Source organism: Siphateles boraxobius, unplaced genomic scaffold (assembly GCF_051911475.1).
Source record: "Siphateles boraxobius isolate OS27281-9 unplaced genomic scaffold, OSU_SipBor_1 32, whole genome shotgun sequence".
NCBI classification, from domain to species: Eukaryota; Metazoa; Chordata; class Actinopteri; order Cypriniformes; family Leuciscidae; genus Siphateles; species Siphateles boraxobius.
The window spans coordinates 4514170-4531290 of record NW_027508942.1 but is presented as its reverse complement, the minus strand read 5'-3'; the positions used below and the strand labels follow the sequence as shown (position 1 = coordinate 4531290).

Sequence of the window (17121 nt, the reverse complement as noted above, 5' to 3'; positions counted from 1 at the left end):
AGTAACAGCTTGAGAGCTTCTGAGGAAGTTGCGTAATTGAAATGCTATATAATTGTGTCATTGATGCCGAAATATCTGCAAATATGGCCGGCGGGTGAACAGACTTTTCTTCCCGTGAACACAAACTCCTCGGAGTAAAAAAAGTGTTGTGCGGGGGGGGCGGCCTCACACATTTCTGAGCGCTTTATTAAACAGAAATTTGCTGTTAGTGTATTAGCCTAAAACAACATGCTCGCCAGATTGTTTATCTAAATAGCCCTATGTTGTTAGAATTTACTGTTTACCAGGTTTTATGTTTTTGGTCATTTCCTTGATTTAATTTTTTTAATTCTTTTTAAAATGAAAACTAACATCATAAAGTATGATATTTTTTTTACTTTGAGCAATTCTGGAGCTATAATTTACTCTTCTTAGGAGCATATAAAACAAAACAGCTCCTTGGAAAAAATGAAATGTAATATTGTAGTAGTTATAAACAAACATATTTTAGTTCAGATTAGTTTGAGGGCAGCAATTGTATTCATAATGTCAAAATAAAACCGACGTAATGTTACTTGAAGGCATTGTAGCCTACTATTCCTGCCAAACTTCCATGGTTGCAGTTAGTGTTACTACAGTTAATCCATGGTGAATGTTGCTGATCTGTGGACACTGGATAGTTAATTTATGGCACAATGTTTCTTCCTGGTTTCCATGTCAGTGCTGTTTGATCCGTTAATAACGGAGAAATGTGAATGTTTCTCACTAGATCTCGCAGGAGATCTAAATTCAAATGCTTCCTTTACTGGATCTCTTATTAGCGCTGTGTAGTAACAGTGTCGCTTGATCAAGATCGGCTCGCGCTGCTTTGGTCCAAACTGATAAACGGTCCGTCAACCACACAATAACGAGCAGTTTCGTTCCGCTTGCAATTTGATGTTGGGCAATGTTGTGGTGGCTCCGGCGGATTATGAGCGCGCTTACCACGCGCAACGTGCCTACATTTGAAATAACGAAATTTTGGTCGGCAGGAAAAATGGCCTACAATACCCCCGCCCCCCCCCCCCCCAAAAAACTCTTCGGTTCTAAACGATTCACGTAAATGACCCAATTGACCAAGAAAAAGGCGATTGTCGCCGAAAAGCGACAAGTTTGCAGGTGTGGTCTCTCTGTGTGCGACTGCTGAACACATGAACATCCTGAGAGAAGCTGTAATCTACACTAAGCTGTAATTCCACACACAACACACATACCTGCAAAGCTGCTTCCACTGATTTGGGATTAAGGTGAAATCCAGCCTTCAGCGCGTATTCACTGTGACCCAAAGAGTCTAACGCCACTTTATACGCCTGCAACACACATGCACACAACATCAGTGGGTCAGTCTGTGGCTCACAAAAAGCCTCATTATTAACAGAATACAAAATAATTAACTTTAAATTTGAATAGTACTATAAACGTCTGGATCTATAATACTAAAGATCTGATTCTACATTAAATCCTGTTCCAGGTCACTGGAAGTTTTGCACCATCACAATGTTGTGCATTTCACTTCCAAAGTGATCATTACATTCTTACAGTAAAAATATTTAATGTGCTCAATTAATACGAGCTCTGATATAACTATTGTTTAAAATAGTTTTAAAGTAATTATAGCAAGTAGCTCAAACAGTAAAGCAATGCACTAGTAACGCCGAGGTCATGGCTTCGATTCCCCGGGAATTAATTAACTGATAAAATGTATACAGTATAACTTAAATGCGATGTTGCTTTGCATTCTGCCAAAAGAATACAATACAATGTACATACTAAGATAATAGCATTTATCAAATAATTATCACAATGAAACTGTGATAACATGGTATAACCCACCAGTCATCACAAAAAGAAAACGTTAACGCTTCATTTTACAGTCCTGTTTCCCATGTACATACTATGTACTTATTACAGTAATTACAATAACTGGGTAATAACTAGGTACTAACCCTGAACCTGATCCTAACCTAAACCCATGTACTTACCTTATATTACCCAGTACTTTCTAGGTAAGTACACTGTAAGTACTGTACTGTAAAATGAAGCGTTTCCAAGAAAACTTACAATGACAAACAGATTCACGTTCATTTATTATGTTTTTACAGCACTAACAGTAAACTGTTGTAAATGTGTGTGTTCACCTGTAGAGCGTTGTCGATCTTGGCGTTGAGCTCTTTGAGCTGGTGTTCAGGTATGGAGGTGTTCTGAGAGCAGAAGAGCTGCTGTACCTGAATGCCAGACAGACAGCCGTCTCTCCCTCTCTCCCTGAGACACGCCGTCACCTGAAACACACACACACACACACCCCTATTTAACATACAAAAGTTCCTGCTACACTGCTGCTGCAAACATTTATTCATTCAAGTAGTTAAGGAAGGTAGAATGCAGTCTGAACCGAACATGACAGACTGGGCGTTGCAAAATATTAAGACAACATATGAGTAAATAACTTATATAAAATATAATATAAAAATATATAAATAAAATATTAAATATATTACAAAATAAAATGATATAAATATATTTTAAATATTTTAAAAAAAATTGTCAGGGCTTACTGACTAAACTATATCAGTTTGTTTATTTTTTGGTAAGTATTTGAGGAAGCATGCAGTTTGAACTGAAAAGCATGACAAACTGGACCTTATAAAATAATATTTGGACAATAAAATGGGTAAATATCACAAAAAAACTATAAGAATATAAATACTTTTAAATCTAAAATGTATTGATAATTATTAAATCATTTTAACTCCAGGCTGGTTGTTAGTGCACTGATCGGTGGTGTTGTTCACCTCTGACGCTCCTCTCCATGAGCGGATGGCTTCCTCCAGCTCCGTCAGGGGCCCGGGGTTTGTGTTCTGCGTGTGGGCATTCCCACGTCTCTCCTGAACCTGTGCCAGCGCCTCTGCCAGGCAGGACTGTGCCACCGGCTGGACTTTCTGCAACGCCTGCGATAGGAACTGAAAATGCACCTGCATGACCGTCAGGAAGCAGCGGCCCAGCACCTGAGAAGAAGAGTCACATCAAGCCTTTAATCACAACATGAAGCCCAAAATCTCTTTCCTGGTCTCAATGTGAATGATTCATCAATGCATATTACTCTGCAGAGTCTGCTTTTATCAAAAGAAGTCACTCAAGTTGATGTATGTGAAAAAGATTCAGCCTTTAAATGATATGTTATATGATATGAATAATATGTGTGTGTACTGTGTGTAATTATTTTGTATATATAAATACACACACATGCATGTAAATATTTAAGGGATATTTGCATATATACACTGAATATATGTATTATACATATAGCTCGTAAAAATAACGTGATATAGACACTGGATCATGTGCTCAGACCATTTACAGCGCTTGTTCTTTGTCCTGTTGGCCCTGCCTATGTTTTCAATAAACAGAATAATGAATAAGATTTAAAATTGCCGCAGATGGACACAAAATAGAGTCAGAATTGCAATGCATGAATTGCTTCGGTTCATAAAGAGAGAAGGCAGGAGACAGGCCTGTCACCCCCCCACACACACACAAGCACGTATATATTTAAGAAATATTTGCATGTATATACACTGTATATATATATATTTATATATAAAATAACAGCAACATATACAACATATAACAGACTTCAAACACATAATTCAGGCTATAAACAGTGGTGTACATCTGGTGCTGATGTTTTATTAATATGCAGAACCAAAACCATCAAGACCAAGAAACCCCATCGAGGTCAACGCCCCAGACAGCGCTTGAAGTTCTGGGAAACGGCGGTCGATCCCGATAGTAACGAGCGCGTTCGGGAACATTCCCAGACACAGAAGCATTCTGAACAGATTTACAGTGTTACCGTCGTATCGCTTCCTAAATAGGGAGTCTTTCCTGGCTCACGTCTTACTCATCAGCACGGGAAAGTGGAGACAAGCTCGGAAAAATAATGTGATATAGACACTGGATCATTATGTGCTCAGGCCACTTACGATGTTTGTTCTTTGTCCTGTTGGCCCTGCGTATGTTTTCAATAAGCAGAATAATGAATAAGATTCAGAATTGCTGTAGATCGGCATAGAATGGAGTCAGAAGTGCTTGTGTCATTAAGAGCGAAGGCAGGAGACAGGCCTGTCGCCCCCACCCACAGCAGAAAGGGTTTCTTTTACAGGTATCTGCTGAAAATATCTACAGGCCAAGTTGTAAAGACAGAAATATGCCATCTTGTGCAACAGGAGACAGGAAAAACAAGGTGGCGCCAGTTTCAGTCTTTCACCCCTCGCGCAGAAGCACCTGAGAGACGAAAGCATAGATAGGAACCGGTCTTAAATGTGTAAGCTAAAGACAGATTTAGACTAATAAGTCAACTAACTGTAAGGTCACTACTTGAACTTCTTTATTCAAAGCTAATTTTATGGTTTCAGGGCTCGACGTAAATTCTTGTTGGTGAGAACCACAGGAAAGAGTTGGACAAGTGAAACTTAGAACTAGTTTCAAATAAATACCAAACACTATTTTAAGGTCCAGAAAAATAAAATATGTAATAAATAAAATTTCATTCAAAGTTGATTCTTGATTTTCACATACAGTGACAGAAGACGAAACACTGATAAAAAAAGATCCCATTTTATTTTATTTTTATGCACACATTTACAAATTATCTATATATAGACATAAAAAATAGTTTTAAAAAGGATTAAGGCTTTTTTTTTTAAATAAAGGATTTCAAAGGCTTTTAAAACAACCTTGAAATAATATAAAATGTGAGGAAATTGGGTAAAATTATATTACTGTTTAATGATTACAAACACTGATAATATTACTACTACTACTAATAATAATAAATTATAATTATAAATATGAATATATAATATTTACTTGCATTATTGTTATTATCATTGTTTCTAATAATATTTGTATATAATTTATTATTTATTATTTTTATTATTATTAACAATGAATTTAAATACAATGTTTACTAGATACTAGAAATAGAAACTTAAGTGACTCAAAAGAGTGCAAGGCCAAGAACACTGTGAAAGCAAATAGAATTGAAAACATCCCAATAAAACTTCTCAGAATCAGTCTGTTCAACTGTTCATATGCAAACAAATCGCATCACAGGGTTTCGAAACCCGATCTAGGGTCAGTATTCTTATTGAGGGCACGCCAAGACCCAAAAAGAAGAGCGCTGCTGATTGGCCCAGCGATGCACTGGTGTATTTCTGTAGCAGCGCTTCATTGAGACAATCGTGGAGTCAGGTAACACACCCCGGGGACGGGAATACCCTGCTGTCGCCCTGCCAGCCGAACGTAAACAGGAGAATGAACTTGCGCGCACACACACACACACACACACACACACACACACACACACACAACAGGCAGATTCCCGCGAGGCAGGAAGGGCCACTTGCAAACAAAAACGCTCATTAGCAAATACAAGACGCTGTATAGACACTAGCTGCCGCCTGTAAAGATTGTGCCGTGTTTACAGAGAGCGTGTTCTGCTAATATACGTGTGCATTTGAGAAACATTTCCTGCGGTTTCTTTCATGATTCAGTAGGCCGTGACTAATAAACAGAGCATTTCAGCTGCCAAAATTGCATGAAAGTGTCAGTGTCAAAACACAGTGGTATATTGTTAAAAATACAACGGTCTTGTATTTTTGTCTCATCTTTTTTTTTTTGACAGAGAACGTAAAAAACATTCCAGTTTTGCCGGTTTAAAAACACCAGGGCTGCGTTTCCCAGAAGCATCATGAGCGCAGTAATAGACATAGATCATAGAGACCATTGGTGGTGACGGTTCCACGATCTACTTAGGCTTACAATGCTTTTGGGAAACCCAGCCCTGGTGTTTTTTTAAAGCATCAAAACTGGAATGTTTTTTTTTTGCTTTCTAAGTGTCAGAAAAAAAAAGAGACAAAAATACAAGAGTTAAACACTTGAAGCCACGTTATACTTGTCCAAAACAGAGCCGTAACTTTCCGGAATGGTTGTTTAGGACGAGCTGTAAAGCTTCTGTTTGAGTATTCAGGACATTTTTGCTTGTGCAAACATTATAAAACACTTTCAATATTTGAATACATTCCACAGTAAACTCGTTCAGGAGGAAAGAACTTGGAATTACCAGAATATCCCGTTACATACTTTTAAAAACTTTGGCGTTTTGTGTTTTAGCACAAGGTTCCGTTGGGACTTTGTAAAGTTGGTCTCTATAGCTGCAGGTCTGGCCCGGGTCCCTGCCACAGTGTGCCCGTTTTAAAGGCCTGCGGTGTGAAGCCACATCCACCGGGGCGCAAACCCTCGCTCATAAAGGCATCATTTCAGCTCGCATGTGTCCCTCGAGTCGAGACACGGAGACTGACCAGCACAACACACACGGAAAGTATGAAAGTATGTTCTCTTGGGGGGGGGGGGGGGGGGGGAGAGAGAGAGAGAGAGAGAGAGAGTGGGGGGGGAGAGGGAGAGAGAGAGAGAGAGAGAGAGAGAGAGAGAGAGAGAGAGAGAGAGAGAGAGAGAGAGAGAGAGAGAGAGAGAGAGAGAGAGAGAGAGAGAGAGAGAGAGAGAGCGCATCTGGTTTCCGAAAATATCTGGGAACAGAGGAATTCCTCTATAAAAGATCTGGAGGCCTCTCCTCGCCTTTGAAAAATAATCAGTGTCCGGAGTAACAACAGGCTGATGGGAAGCATCAAGACTACAAGCACAAACACCCCAGGTTTGATCACGGGTAGAGCTGGATTTATAAGCATTCCTGTTCTTCTAAAATTGTGCTTTGAGCGAGACTCTTAACCCCTTACTTGCTAGATTTGACAAGTGTACTCTGATTTCTACAGACTGCCGAAAGCTACAGAAAAGAGAAGCAAATGGATCGCTGCAATTCACCGAAACAACTGGATCCAGGCAGCGAAACGTGGATTTGCAGTTATCATTTTTGTGTCAATAATATGGTGAATTTGGGGTAAAATTGTATTGCTAATAGGGCTGGATGATTAATCGAAAAATAATCGAAACCGAAATTCAGAACCTAGAACCGACGTAATTTTACCATGTCGGTTATTTCGGTTTTTTAATCCTATTAATATTTCCGCCCACTGTGTGTTAATGTACTTTCCCCTTAAAGCATATTACCGCGTGTGTAGTCACGTAACTCCGCCCCGTCCAGTCTGCGACATTCAAGCAACATGAGCCCCTTTCACACAGCGCGTTGATCCCGGGAAATTGCCAGAACAAACACCTTCTGTGTGAACGCAAACACGACCCGGGATTGATGCCAGGTTGGGGACATAGTAACATTGCCGTGTTCAGTCCCGGAACGCGCGCTGTGTGAACAAAAGTCATAATCAATGCCGTGTCGTAATGATGGCGCTAAGCCGGATCGTTCGCCAGCGTGAAACGGTTCGTAATGCGCTAGTTTATGATCGAATCAGAGAAAAAAAATGCACAAGCGTGGTTTCTCGAGAGAAATCGCAGCTCATAAGCAAACTATAGACGCCGCTGGGACATGTCACGTGTCTTTGCGGGGTGTGTGTGTCTGTGTGAACGCACTCTCTTGATTCCGGAAAATCACTGGCAGTGTGAATGAACCAAAGTCAAACGAACCCGGGTCAAATCCCGGGCCACTTTATCCGTGTATTTTCCGGAATCTCTGTGTGAAAGGGAACTCAAACACTGAGTCGACTCAGCAACAGGCGCCGCTTGTACCAAAGAAACACGCGAAAAAACAGAGAGAGACTGACAAACGCCCAGCAACACGTGCCTCCACTCCACAAAGCAGGTTTCCATAACACAAGCATTTACAAATCCTACACAATATGAAAAGGATTAGTTTTTTTAGTTTTATACAAGTTATATTTTACTTTTAAGATGGCAATATTTACAATAATTTATTTTGTTTACAAAAATAACTATTTTCTACATTTTTAGGAAACTTTCTTTTTACATTAAAACTTAATTAAGACGTTTTTATTTCAAGCATTGTATGCTTTGTTTGATTCAATTGTTTGAAATATTAAATAAGCATTAAAAGCTATCTGTGCGTTTCCTTATTTTAGAATCACAAAGATAGGATTATGCATTCTTTTTTTTTTTAAATAACCGTGAACATATTTACAGTATAAGCCTTGCCAGTGACACATGAGAAAGAATTTATTTTAAATAATCGTTCAATAATCGTAATCTAGGTAACTTGTTCGATTAATCGCGATTATGATTTTAGCCAAAATCGTCCAGCCCTAATTGTTATATATTGTATTTACAACTCATCAATTAAATATTTACCATCATATATTCTGCATAATAAGAGGTTTTAAATAAACAATGACAAAAAACTATACAAGTTTTAGGGCTGGAAGATATGATGATATATATAACATTGATATAAGTGATCACCCGAATTTAGACATACCGATATTGTATTTATATAAAGAGGTTTGATTGCAGGTAGAGCTGGATTTATAAGAATTATAAATAATTATATATCTAAAATTGTGCTTTGAGCAAGACACTTAACCCCTTAGTTGCTAGTCTCACCCACAGACTGTCTGATGCATGTCACACAAAAAAGGGCGAGCGGGGGTGAAGTTAGGGGCGGAGCTACCCCATTCACCACTGCCATTTCTGTCTTTAACTTGACCAGAATTGAGTTAATTTAGACGTATAAGTGTCTCTTTATGACCACAACACACGGAAGATATTTCAGGGGCTCACGCAAACTTCACCTCAGTGCCAAGCACAAATCAAACAAGAGCGGGAAAAACACGGGTGCTGATGGAGACTCAGCATCCAGCGACTAACAGTAGTATATGGGCTGGGAGAAAAAAATCGGTTCACCTAGCTATCACGATTTATTTTATTTTTTTACGATTCTAAAATCTATGTTTTTAAATTCCAGAATCGATATTAATTCAAATTCACTTGCTTTATTTTTGTCCTTGCTTATGGATGAGGTTGACAGAAGTTAGCAACTTTCATTTCAACAGAGGATGAAATGTCGTCATCTATGAGTGTTGAGTGACGTAATATCCCAAGTGGACGCGTGGAAGACACGTGAGACTGAAAGCACTGAAAAGCTCTCGCGCTGCTCATATACTGAGAGAGAGATAAACGATTCATCTTTAAAAGACTGTGATCATCTCGATTCAAACACCCACGCGATCATCTTTCAATTTGTCTGTCTATTAAACTTTGACAAAATCATACATTCAAACGTCTGTCTACACAAACAGTCTTTTCAACCTCATAGTATCATTATTAAATATTAAAATATCGCATTTATCGATTACATTGTTTTGACAAGTGACTGTTAAAAACTGTATTTTATTGAATCATTTATTCAAGAGAATGTAGTATTGTATGCTGCTTCAGAAATAAAAGTCAGAAAGATGTGATGATTTGTTTTGGTAAATATGACTCATCTTATACATCATGTACAGTCTACATGGAGGTGTATGATTACATACAAGTGTATGATTTAACTTTTCCCCATGCTCTAGTGTTTAAAATAAATAAATACTATATTTTTGTAATGAAAATTAAAAAATTGCTCGATTATGACAAAAATCATAATCACAATTATTTTGGTCAATATTGTAATCTCAAATATTTGACAATTAGGAGTGGGTGATATGACCAAAATCCTACATGAGTGTTTGTTTGTTTTGTTTTTCATTAGCGGGTTTTTATATTAGGTGTCTTTAATTAGGCTACTATGTAGTAACATTTAAATTAACCGTTTAATACAATGCACTTATTGTGTACATACATGTTTTTATATTGTACTTATAATTTAAAAAGACCTGAAATGTAATTACAACTATATATCACACTGTTGAGCCTTCACTTACACCTTAACCCACCAAACCTGTCCCTAACCTTACCCGTACCCCACCTTAATAGCACCACAAGTGATTTACAATACAATATGAACACAATAAGTACATTGTGCTTATTTTTTGATGCAAGTAAATAGTGGTTAAGGGCACCTAATATAAAGTATGTCCCAATAGCGATACATCATATATTTTTCGGCAGGCTTTTATGCCATAACTTTTATACTTTTATACTTCTATCCAGGCTGTAATAATGAACATTTGTTTTATTATGTTTGTCCTTGAGTGTCATGTAAGGCGCCTATAAAAAAAAAAAATCATAATAATTATAATAATATCAAAATAGATAGAGAAATTTACCAATTCTTGATACGACAGCAGAAACATCAACATGTATCAATATCTGTGCAGGTTGTTTTCGTGTGACCTACCTCAACGTCCTGCAGGCTGAAGTCGTTCTGGTCTTTGAAGTTAGCCGCGCCTGCGCTGAGCTCCATCAGCATCTTGCCGATCTCGGGCTTTATTGCCGTGGTGAGCCGGCTGGTAGTTTCCATGACATGTTCCTGCACGTCCTTCAGTTGCATCGCCGCTTTGGAGTAACGGGAGTCCCGAAACACGCTACCAAAGAGCTCGGTCAGGAACGCACTCGCACGGCAGAACGCGTTCAACGCGTCCAGGTATTTGGAGATGCCTTGTTGGATGTCCGCGATCGCAGTTGTAGCGCCTGGAGGCGGGGCATGACAGCCAGAAGGGGAGGAGCCTATCGTTGCCATGGGAGAAGGGGTGGAGCAAGATGTGCCCAACGGGGCGCTGAGGGTCCGGCTGAGTTCGGGCAACTGGAACTGCTGGTGCTGCTGCACTTTGTGCTTGGACCCGCCAAGCAAAAAGCGCAGCTTGTAGTCCATTTTACTTTCTTGCGCACTGCAACAATACATAAGTATGCAACGTGCCCAGGAAGAGTCGGTCCTCACGAAGCAGACAACTCTTGAATTTATTTTTTATGTGCACAAGTTCTCGATGCCTAATTTGGGTTTCCTGGAATTAAGTAAATAGATTGCTTAAAGATCCCATCAGAGGGGAAGTCATGACAGTATTCCACTCTTGAGAGATGAGAGCGGTGCAAAGAAAGGTTTGAGGAAATCTTGCAGCCCAGCTGCAACTCTGGACGCTGCTCACATCAAAACGTTTCCGCTTATATCCCAGTGAATTAGCAATCCAACTCCAATTAGCTTCAGGTATTTTCTATTATTACTGGTTCTTCACAAGGGGAAAAAAATATATTATCTGCACATCACTTACACACCAAGCACAGCTTCAATTCTGGACAAAAATCCAAAAGTGCATAATCAATCCTTCAAATGGAAGTGAAAAACCCTTCTTTCCGAACTCTTTAGGCCTCTAATAAAAATAGAAAAATCTTAAAAATCTGTCAGCAAAAACAATATGAATTTTCAGAGGAGGAAAAACAGTGACACCGTTCAACAGCAAGCCTGGTGGATTGGCGTGAGCTACAGGGTGACGTGGCCTGAGCCGCTCTGACGGATCCAGTCAGTCAGAGGGTTTTCTGAGGGCCGAACAGTGGATCGGGGGGGCTGGTGGATCACACGAGATCGACAGGTCTCTCTTGATCCGTTTCCAGAGCCTGAGGTAGTTAATACTCACAACGGAAACAAATGTGCTTCCAGATAGGGGTCTCTCGGCAAACGCGGACTGCAGCAACAAAAGCACAAATTATCTGTAAGGCCTCTCGGTCATTTCCTGCGAAAGAGACAAAGAGAGAGCGTCAGTGAGATCTCACAGGGAGGATGTGCTTTGACATTTGTTTCCAAGCGTTTCATGTTGATTTGATCAGACGTTTGTTTTCAAACGCCACACTGATTACAGTACAGTTTGTTTTCATCTAAAAGCGTGTCGTGTAATCGGCCCGCAAGTTAATCACCAATGATCTCTGCAGTGGAAGTGAATAAATCAAAAACTAACTTTATCTGGACAATAACTTTATTCTATAGCTGCTGTAAAGCCAAAACAATCTCTGTTATTTTAATGTCCTATTATCACTGTAAAACAATCTATATTGTTAAAGCGCTATATAAATGAAGGTGACTTGACTAGTGGTCATTAAACCACTCAACTGCATAAAGCCTGAATCAGGGGTTTTTAAAGTCAAAAGCCTCCCTTTTGGCACAACGTACACAACTTCCAAATTTTTACAAATTTTCAGTAGCGATTCGTGTACTGGCTGAGAGGTTTGTTTGCGCATAAATAATAACGGACTCGTCTTGTGCGCCTAATGCACGACTTTTACATCTTTACCTTGACTACAATTGACATCCATCAAAACTTTACTAGCGTGACACTGGTTTGTTTTATCCACCCAAGAGATGTAGTTTGCGCATCATTATGCTCATGCAGCGTTTGGGTGTTTTGAGTCAAAGTTCAGTCTGTATTTCTTTAGTACAATGAGAAACGGCTTGGGCTGATCCGAAACAATCACAAAATAGGAGAGAAATTGAAGCCAAATCCACTATTCTCTGTGATCTCTGATGAACTCGGCCAGGTTTTCTCTGCATTATTGCTGTTTTGGACTGACTGTTCAAATGCATTTGGATACTGGATCCTGGGTCTGAAAACTTGAGAGTTTACATTTTAATGATCTGATTGAAAACAGGCGAGCGGAAACATAACGTCTCTTCAACGTCTTTATCGCTTTTTAAAAAGTATCATTACCGCTATAGTGAAATTATAAATCAATAATTAATTACTTTTTTTTACCATTCTGCGATGGACAGTGTGTCTGATCACTTGGGTAATTAACAGCACAGAACCAGGGTCCGAAATTATTCAGTTATTGAATTATTGAAAAAATAAAACCAATATCAGATGAAAAACCTAAACATATAGAACTAAATAAGTGTATGTTGAAGTGCTAAAAAAAATTTTTTTAAATAACAGATGGCAAAAGCACATAAAAAATGTACTAAAATTAAAAAGAAAACTAAAAATATTTTAATTAATAAATTAAAAATATTAATAAATACTTTAAATAATACTTGATGCAACACACCTCTCCAACAAGACATGATTTGAGGAATCATTCATGTCAAATGGAGCATGTTTAGATGCTTACATTTACTAATTTCCTTTTACAGGTACCTTTAAATTGCAATGAGCAACAGCAAGTAATGCATGAGTTAGTAAACACTTCTATATGACAGGCACTGACACAACAAATCACAATGGGCCTTGAAAAAAAAATCAGTGTTTGACTCTCATTATTCAAACCTGACAGAACAATAGGATCCGAAAGAGCACAGCATCCCACTGTCTAAAGAACAGAACAGGGCCATAGCCCGTCACAATATCTGCAATTCAAAACCATCGGGCAAAACCCATGAGAGACGTGTTGTTTCGGTCTGTCATTATGCAAAAAGTCCAGTCAGATTTGCATAAGCTGAAGAAAAAAAAAATGCTGCACAATTTTGCTCATTTTCACAGCTCAAGTCGTGATGTTTCAGGTGACAGACACAGGTGCTGGAGAGTCTATTATTGAACACAAAAACACACCCTGCGTGAAACGTGCCATTTTATATAAGACAACCCATGGACTAGAAGAAAAACGATATTTTGCACATCCCACGGCCCAAAAATATTATTACAATAAAATTATTCAGAAATACTATATTAAGATGTCCGTGTTACAGTGTAATGTAATTATGTTTTAGAATAATTAACTACATGTACTTACTATGGGGTTCAGGGTTTGGTTTAAGGTTAGTTGCATGTAATTATGCATAATATATAGCTATTACTAGAGTTCTACAAGTGTAACGGAAACACTAAAATAAAGCAGTATTTATGGCGATATTCATTTCATCCTATTAATTGGGAAGGAAATCCTTTCACATGTTTGTTGGACCTCTACTTGTTTATGTAAACTACGTTTTTCCCCCACAATTCTGTTTTACTTTTTCTAGATTCTGTGTTTGGTGTTTTAATTCAAATATATCATCAAAAATTGTGTCTATTAATTAAATGAATTCATAAAAATGTACTTTATATTTAAAATAAAAAACAAATTGAATCAATCTTTTAAAATGTAACCAATTGAAAATATCAGAACATTGCATACATTTTTAATTAGGTGCTGCACAACACAACAGAAGTATACTGTCTGAATATTAAAATATAGATGAAAAAATATCTTGGATGGTTGTGTGATAGGCTATTCCTTAACAAAAAATCATTATAATAAATCAATTTAATGCTTTAAGAATTTTTTTTAAGGAATATATTTTGCTGTATTTCATACTAAAAAGTGTCTCTTTCCACTGTCATTGTGCCACTATGGTAACTTGTGCTTTTAAACGGCATAAAATCATTCCAGACGTCCCTAATGTTTATCTGCCGTGTTCCAGTGACCTCAAAATCTCACTTCCTTTGACAAACAGCAAGCAGCTATCTAGGAAAACACTTGCTCACTTGCGCAACGGGACCAAATCGCAGACAAACACTAGCGTCACCTTTAGACGACAGACTCGGTCTCCTCGTGTGAGCATCTGGTGTCTTTCAGAAAGAGAAGAGCAGACGTCTGTCTCCTGTAAAAGCCCGGTCTCTGAGCGCATGACAAGGAATAGGCGAGCACAGTTCCTGTCTGTAAACCCTGTGGATTAAACTGTGTTTTCAGTGCCAACCGGGTCAAAGCGTTCGCTGCTTTACCTGCTCAATAACACACAACAGTGGAAACAGGGTGGCACAAAAACAAGCCTCACACACACTAGCCGAATGGGAGACGGTTGGGAAGCGCCACGGCCCAGAGAAAAGATTAAAAGGAAGTCTTGTGATGAACGATCATCTGTGCTGAAGGTCTCGTGCTAAATAAAGTCCAGAGCTTCCTCTGTCAGTGCAGCTTCTTTTAGTGTTGACAAAAGAGCAATACTGGAGTATCCGTTCACAGAACACAAATGAGCCTTCGACACACACAATCAACCAGGGGTGTAGCGATACCCTCATGTCATGATTCGATACATATCACGTAACTGAACTCACAATACGATATTGCGATACTCCAAGACATATGATAAAAGGTTAACAATTTTTTTGTTTACTGATGATTAAAATGAATAGTCTTGGACTTGATGCTGGAAACCCAAAGCACAGGACAATAGAGACACCAGAATAAAAATATTCATGATTTTGTAGCTGAAAATACAGAATTATTTTAGACTAATATGCTTGCACTCTGTCACCGTCTAGTTATAATTAAAATAATGTAGGCCACTTTTTACTGGTAACAAGACATTTAGCATTAGCAGGACCCACAAAAATATTCCTCCACTGCATTATTAAACATTATATAACATTATATATAGTAGTTAATTGTAGGAATGACACTAAAACTCAAGTAAACTTGAATTTTTTCTTCACAGTCATTTTCATTTTGGGTGAATTATACACAATACATATTGTTGCCACTATCCACAATACATATTGTTGCATTTTTGTATTGCGATATATTGTGACACGATATAATGTATGTTACACACCTTCAATTAACCAGATAATATCGATGCAAGCTTGTTTTATTCCACAATGATCCTAAAATCCTTACACAAAAGTAGTCAATTCGTTGCCAAACACATTTATCCAGAGATGCACAGACACACAGCAGTAAAAGGGATTGTGCATTGAGTTCTAAAGTCTATAGAAATTTTACGATTTCATGTTATTTAAATATAAATATTAATTAAGTCTCACTGCAAGCTGTTTCAGATAAACCACAAACTACAGTTCAAAAGTTAGGAGTCAGTAAGATCTTTAAGAAACTAATACTTGTATTTAGCAAGGATGCATTAAATTGATCAAAAGAGACAGTAAAGGCATTAATAATGTATAAAAAAAATATCATTTAAAAAAATGCTGTTCTTTTGAACTTTCTATTTAAATCCTGAGAAATAAAATTACATCACAGTTTCCAGACAAATATGAAAAGAAAAAACTTTTTTTCAACATTGATAATAATCATATTCATAATCATTTCTTGAACAGCAAATCAGCATATTAGAATAAAGGATCATGTGACACTGAAGACTGGAGTAATGATGCTGAAAATTCAGCTTTGATCACAGAAATAAATTACATTTTACTGTACATTCACAGAGAAAACCATTATTTTAAGTTGTAATAATATCTCACTATTTTTACTGCATTTTTGATCAAATAAATGCAGAAGGGACTTCATTCAAAAACATTTAAAAATCCTACCGATCCCGAACTTTTGAATGGAAGAGCATATATTATACACCAGGTTAATAGATATTTTCTGACTGCTGGGTCCTACTATATTAAACCAAACGGCTGCTGTGTTATATTTCAGGCCTGTGTAGAAACACAAGAACTGGTATCGGGCCGCGAGCAGCTGTTTTTCATGATCCACCAGCCAGTTCCTGACAGGCAAAACAACTGTCCCCAAATACACCAATGATAAAACTTGCAAACACAACTGTCCACCCCACCACGGCACAGCTTTCCACTCACAGGACACACTTTGAAATCGTCCTTCACATCTGTTACTAATGAAGCTCAGGAATGTTCCGCTCCGCACAGAAAGGTGGATCATTATCAGTGCAAAGACACAAACAGAGAGGATGGCTTTCGTCTCGTTGAACGTCAGAGGAAGATCATTACGTCATTCATAACGCAGATCAGACAATCATCTGCAGCGAGAGGCAAAATTCAGATAAACTCAACAAAAAACTCAACAAAAAACCGGCAGCACACGTTCAGCTGAATTCCACGAATGTTTTCCAGACATGTTTTGGTCTGTTGTCTGATCCGAGCAACGAGAATAATTAAAATATTAACTTAAAATATTCTGTCCAAGGGGTTTGGCTGACAAAAAAAAAAAAAAAAAGTAGATTGCACATATTAAAATAATATATATATTTTTTTTTATTATTATTACTATTTTTTTAACTACTTAACCAGCATAATTATTTTAGGGCTTAATGCGAACCTGACTAGTCTGTCTTAAGAAGCCTCAAATAATTATGTTGATTTATTCATTTTAGTTTGGGGAATGAATCTTCTTGGAGAGGGTTTTACTGTGCTAAAATAATTTTTTTTTTTAAATGCAATATTAATACATCAAATTCCTCTCTCTTTTGTCTTGTCAGCCTATACTTAAGGCTAATGAAATGTATATCTTTATAATATTTAATTTACAATCTTATGAAACAACTATTTTCACCCTTTTATTGAAGCATAAGCCAATGCATTACAG

General features: G+C 37.8%; 1 protein-coding gene across 2 annotated transcripts in view; it reads right to left on the bottom strand.

Annotated features, from left to right (window-relative positions):
* Positions 1–17121, bottom strand: part of garre1 (granule associated Rac and RHOG effector 1) — a 46479-nt gene that overhangs the window by 15838 nt on the left and 13520 nt on the right. For both annotated transcript variants that reach the window (XM_077194645.1, XM_077194644.1), the window contains exons 2-5: positions 10274–11600; positions 2811–3023; positions 2157–2297; positions 1233–1328 (exon numbers count right to left, since the gene is read on the bottom strand). In XM_077194645.1, the coding sequence (XP_077050760.1) occupies positions 1233–1328; positions 2157–2297; positions 2811–3023; positions 10274–10777 (954 nt within the window). In that variant the 5' untranslated portion in view covers positions 10778–11600. The remainder of the gene's footprint in view (positions 1–1232; positions 1329–2156; positions 2298–2810; positions 3024–10273; positions 11601–17121) is intronic.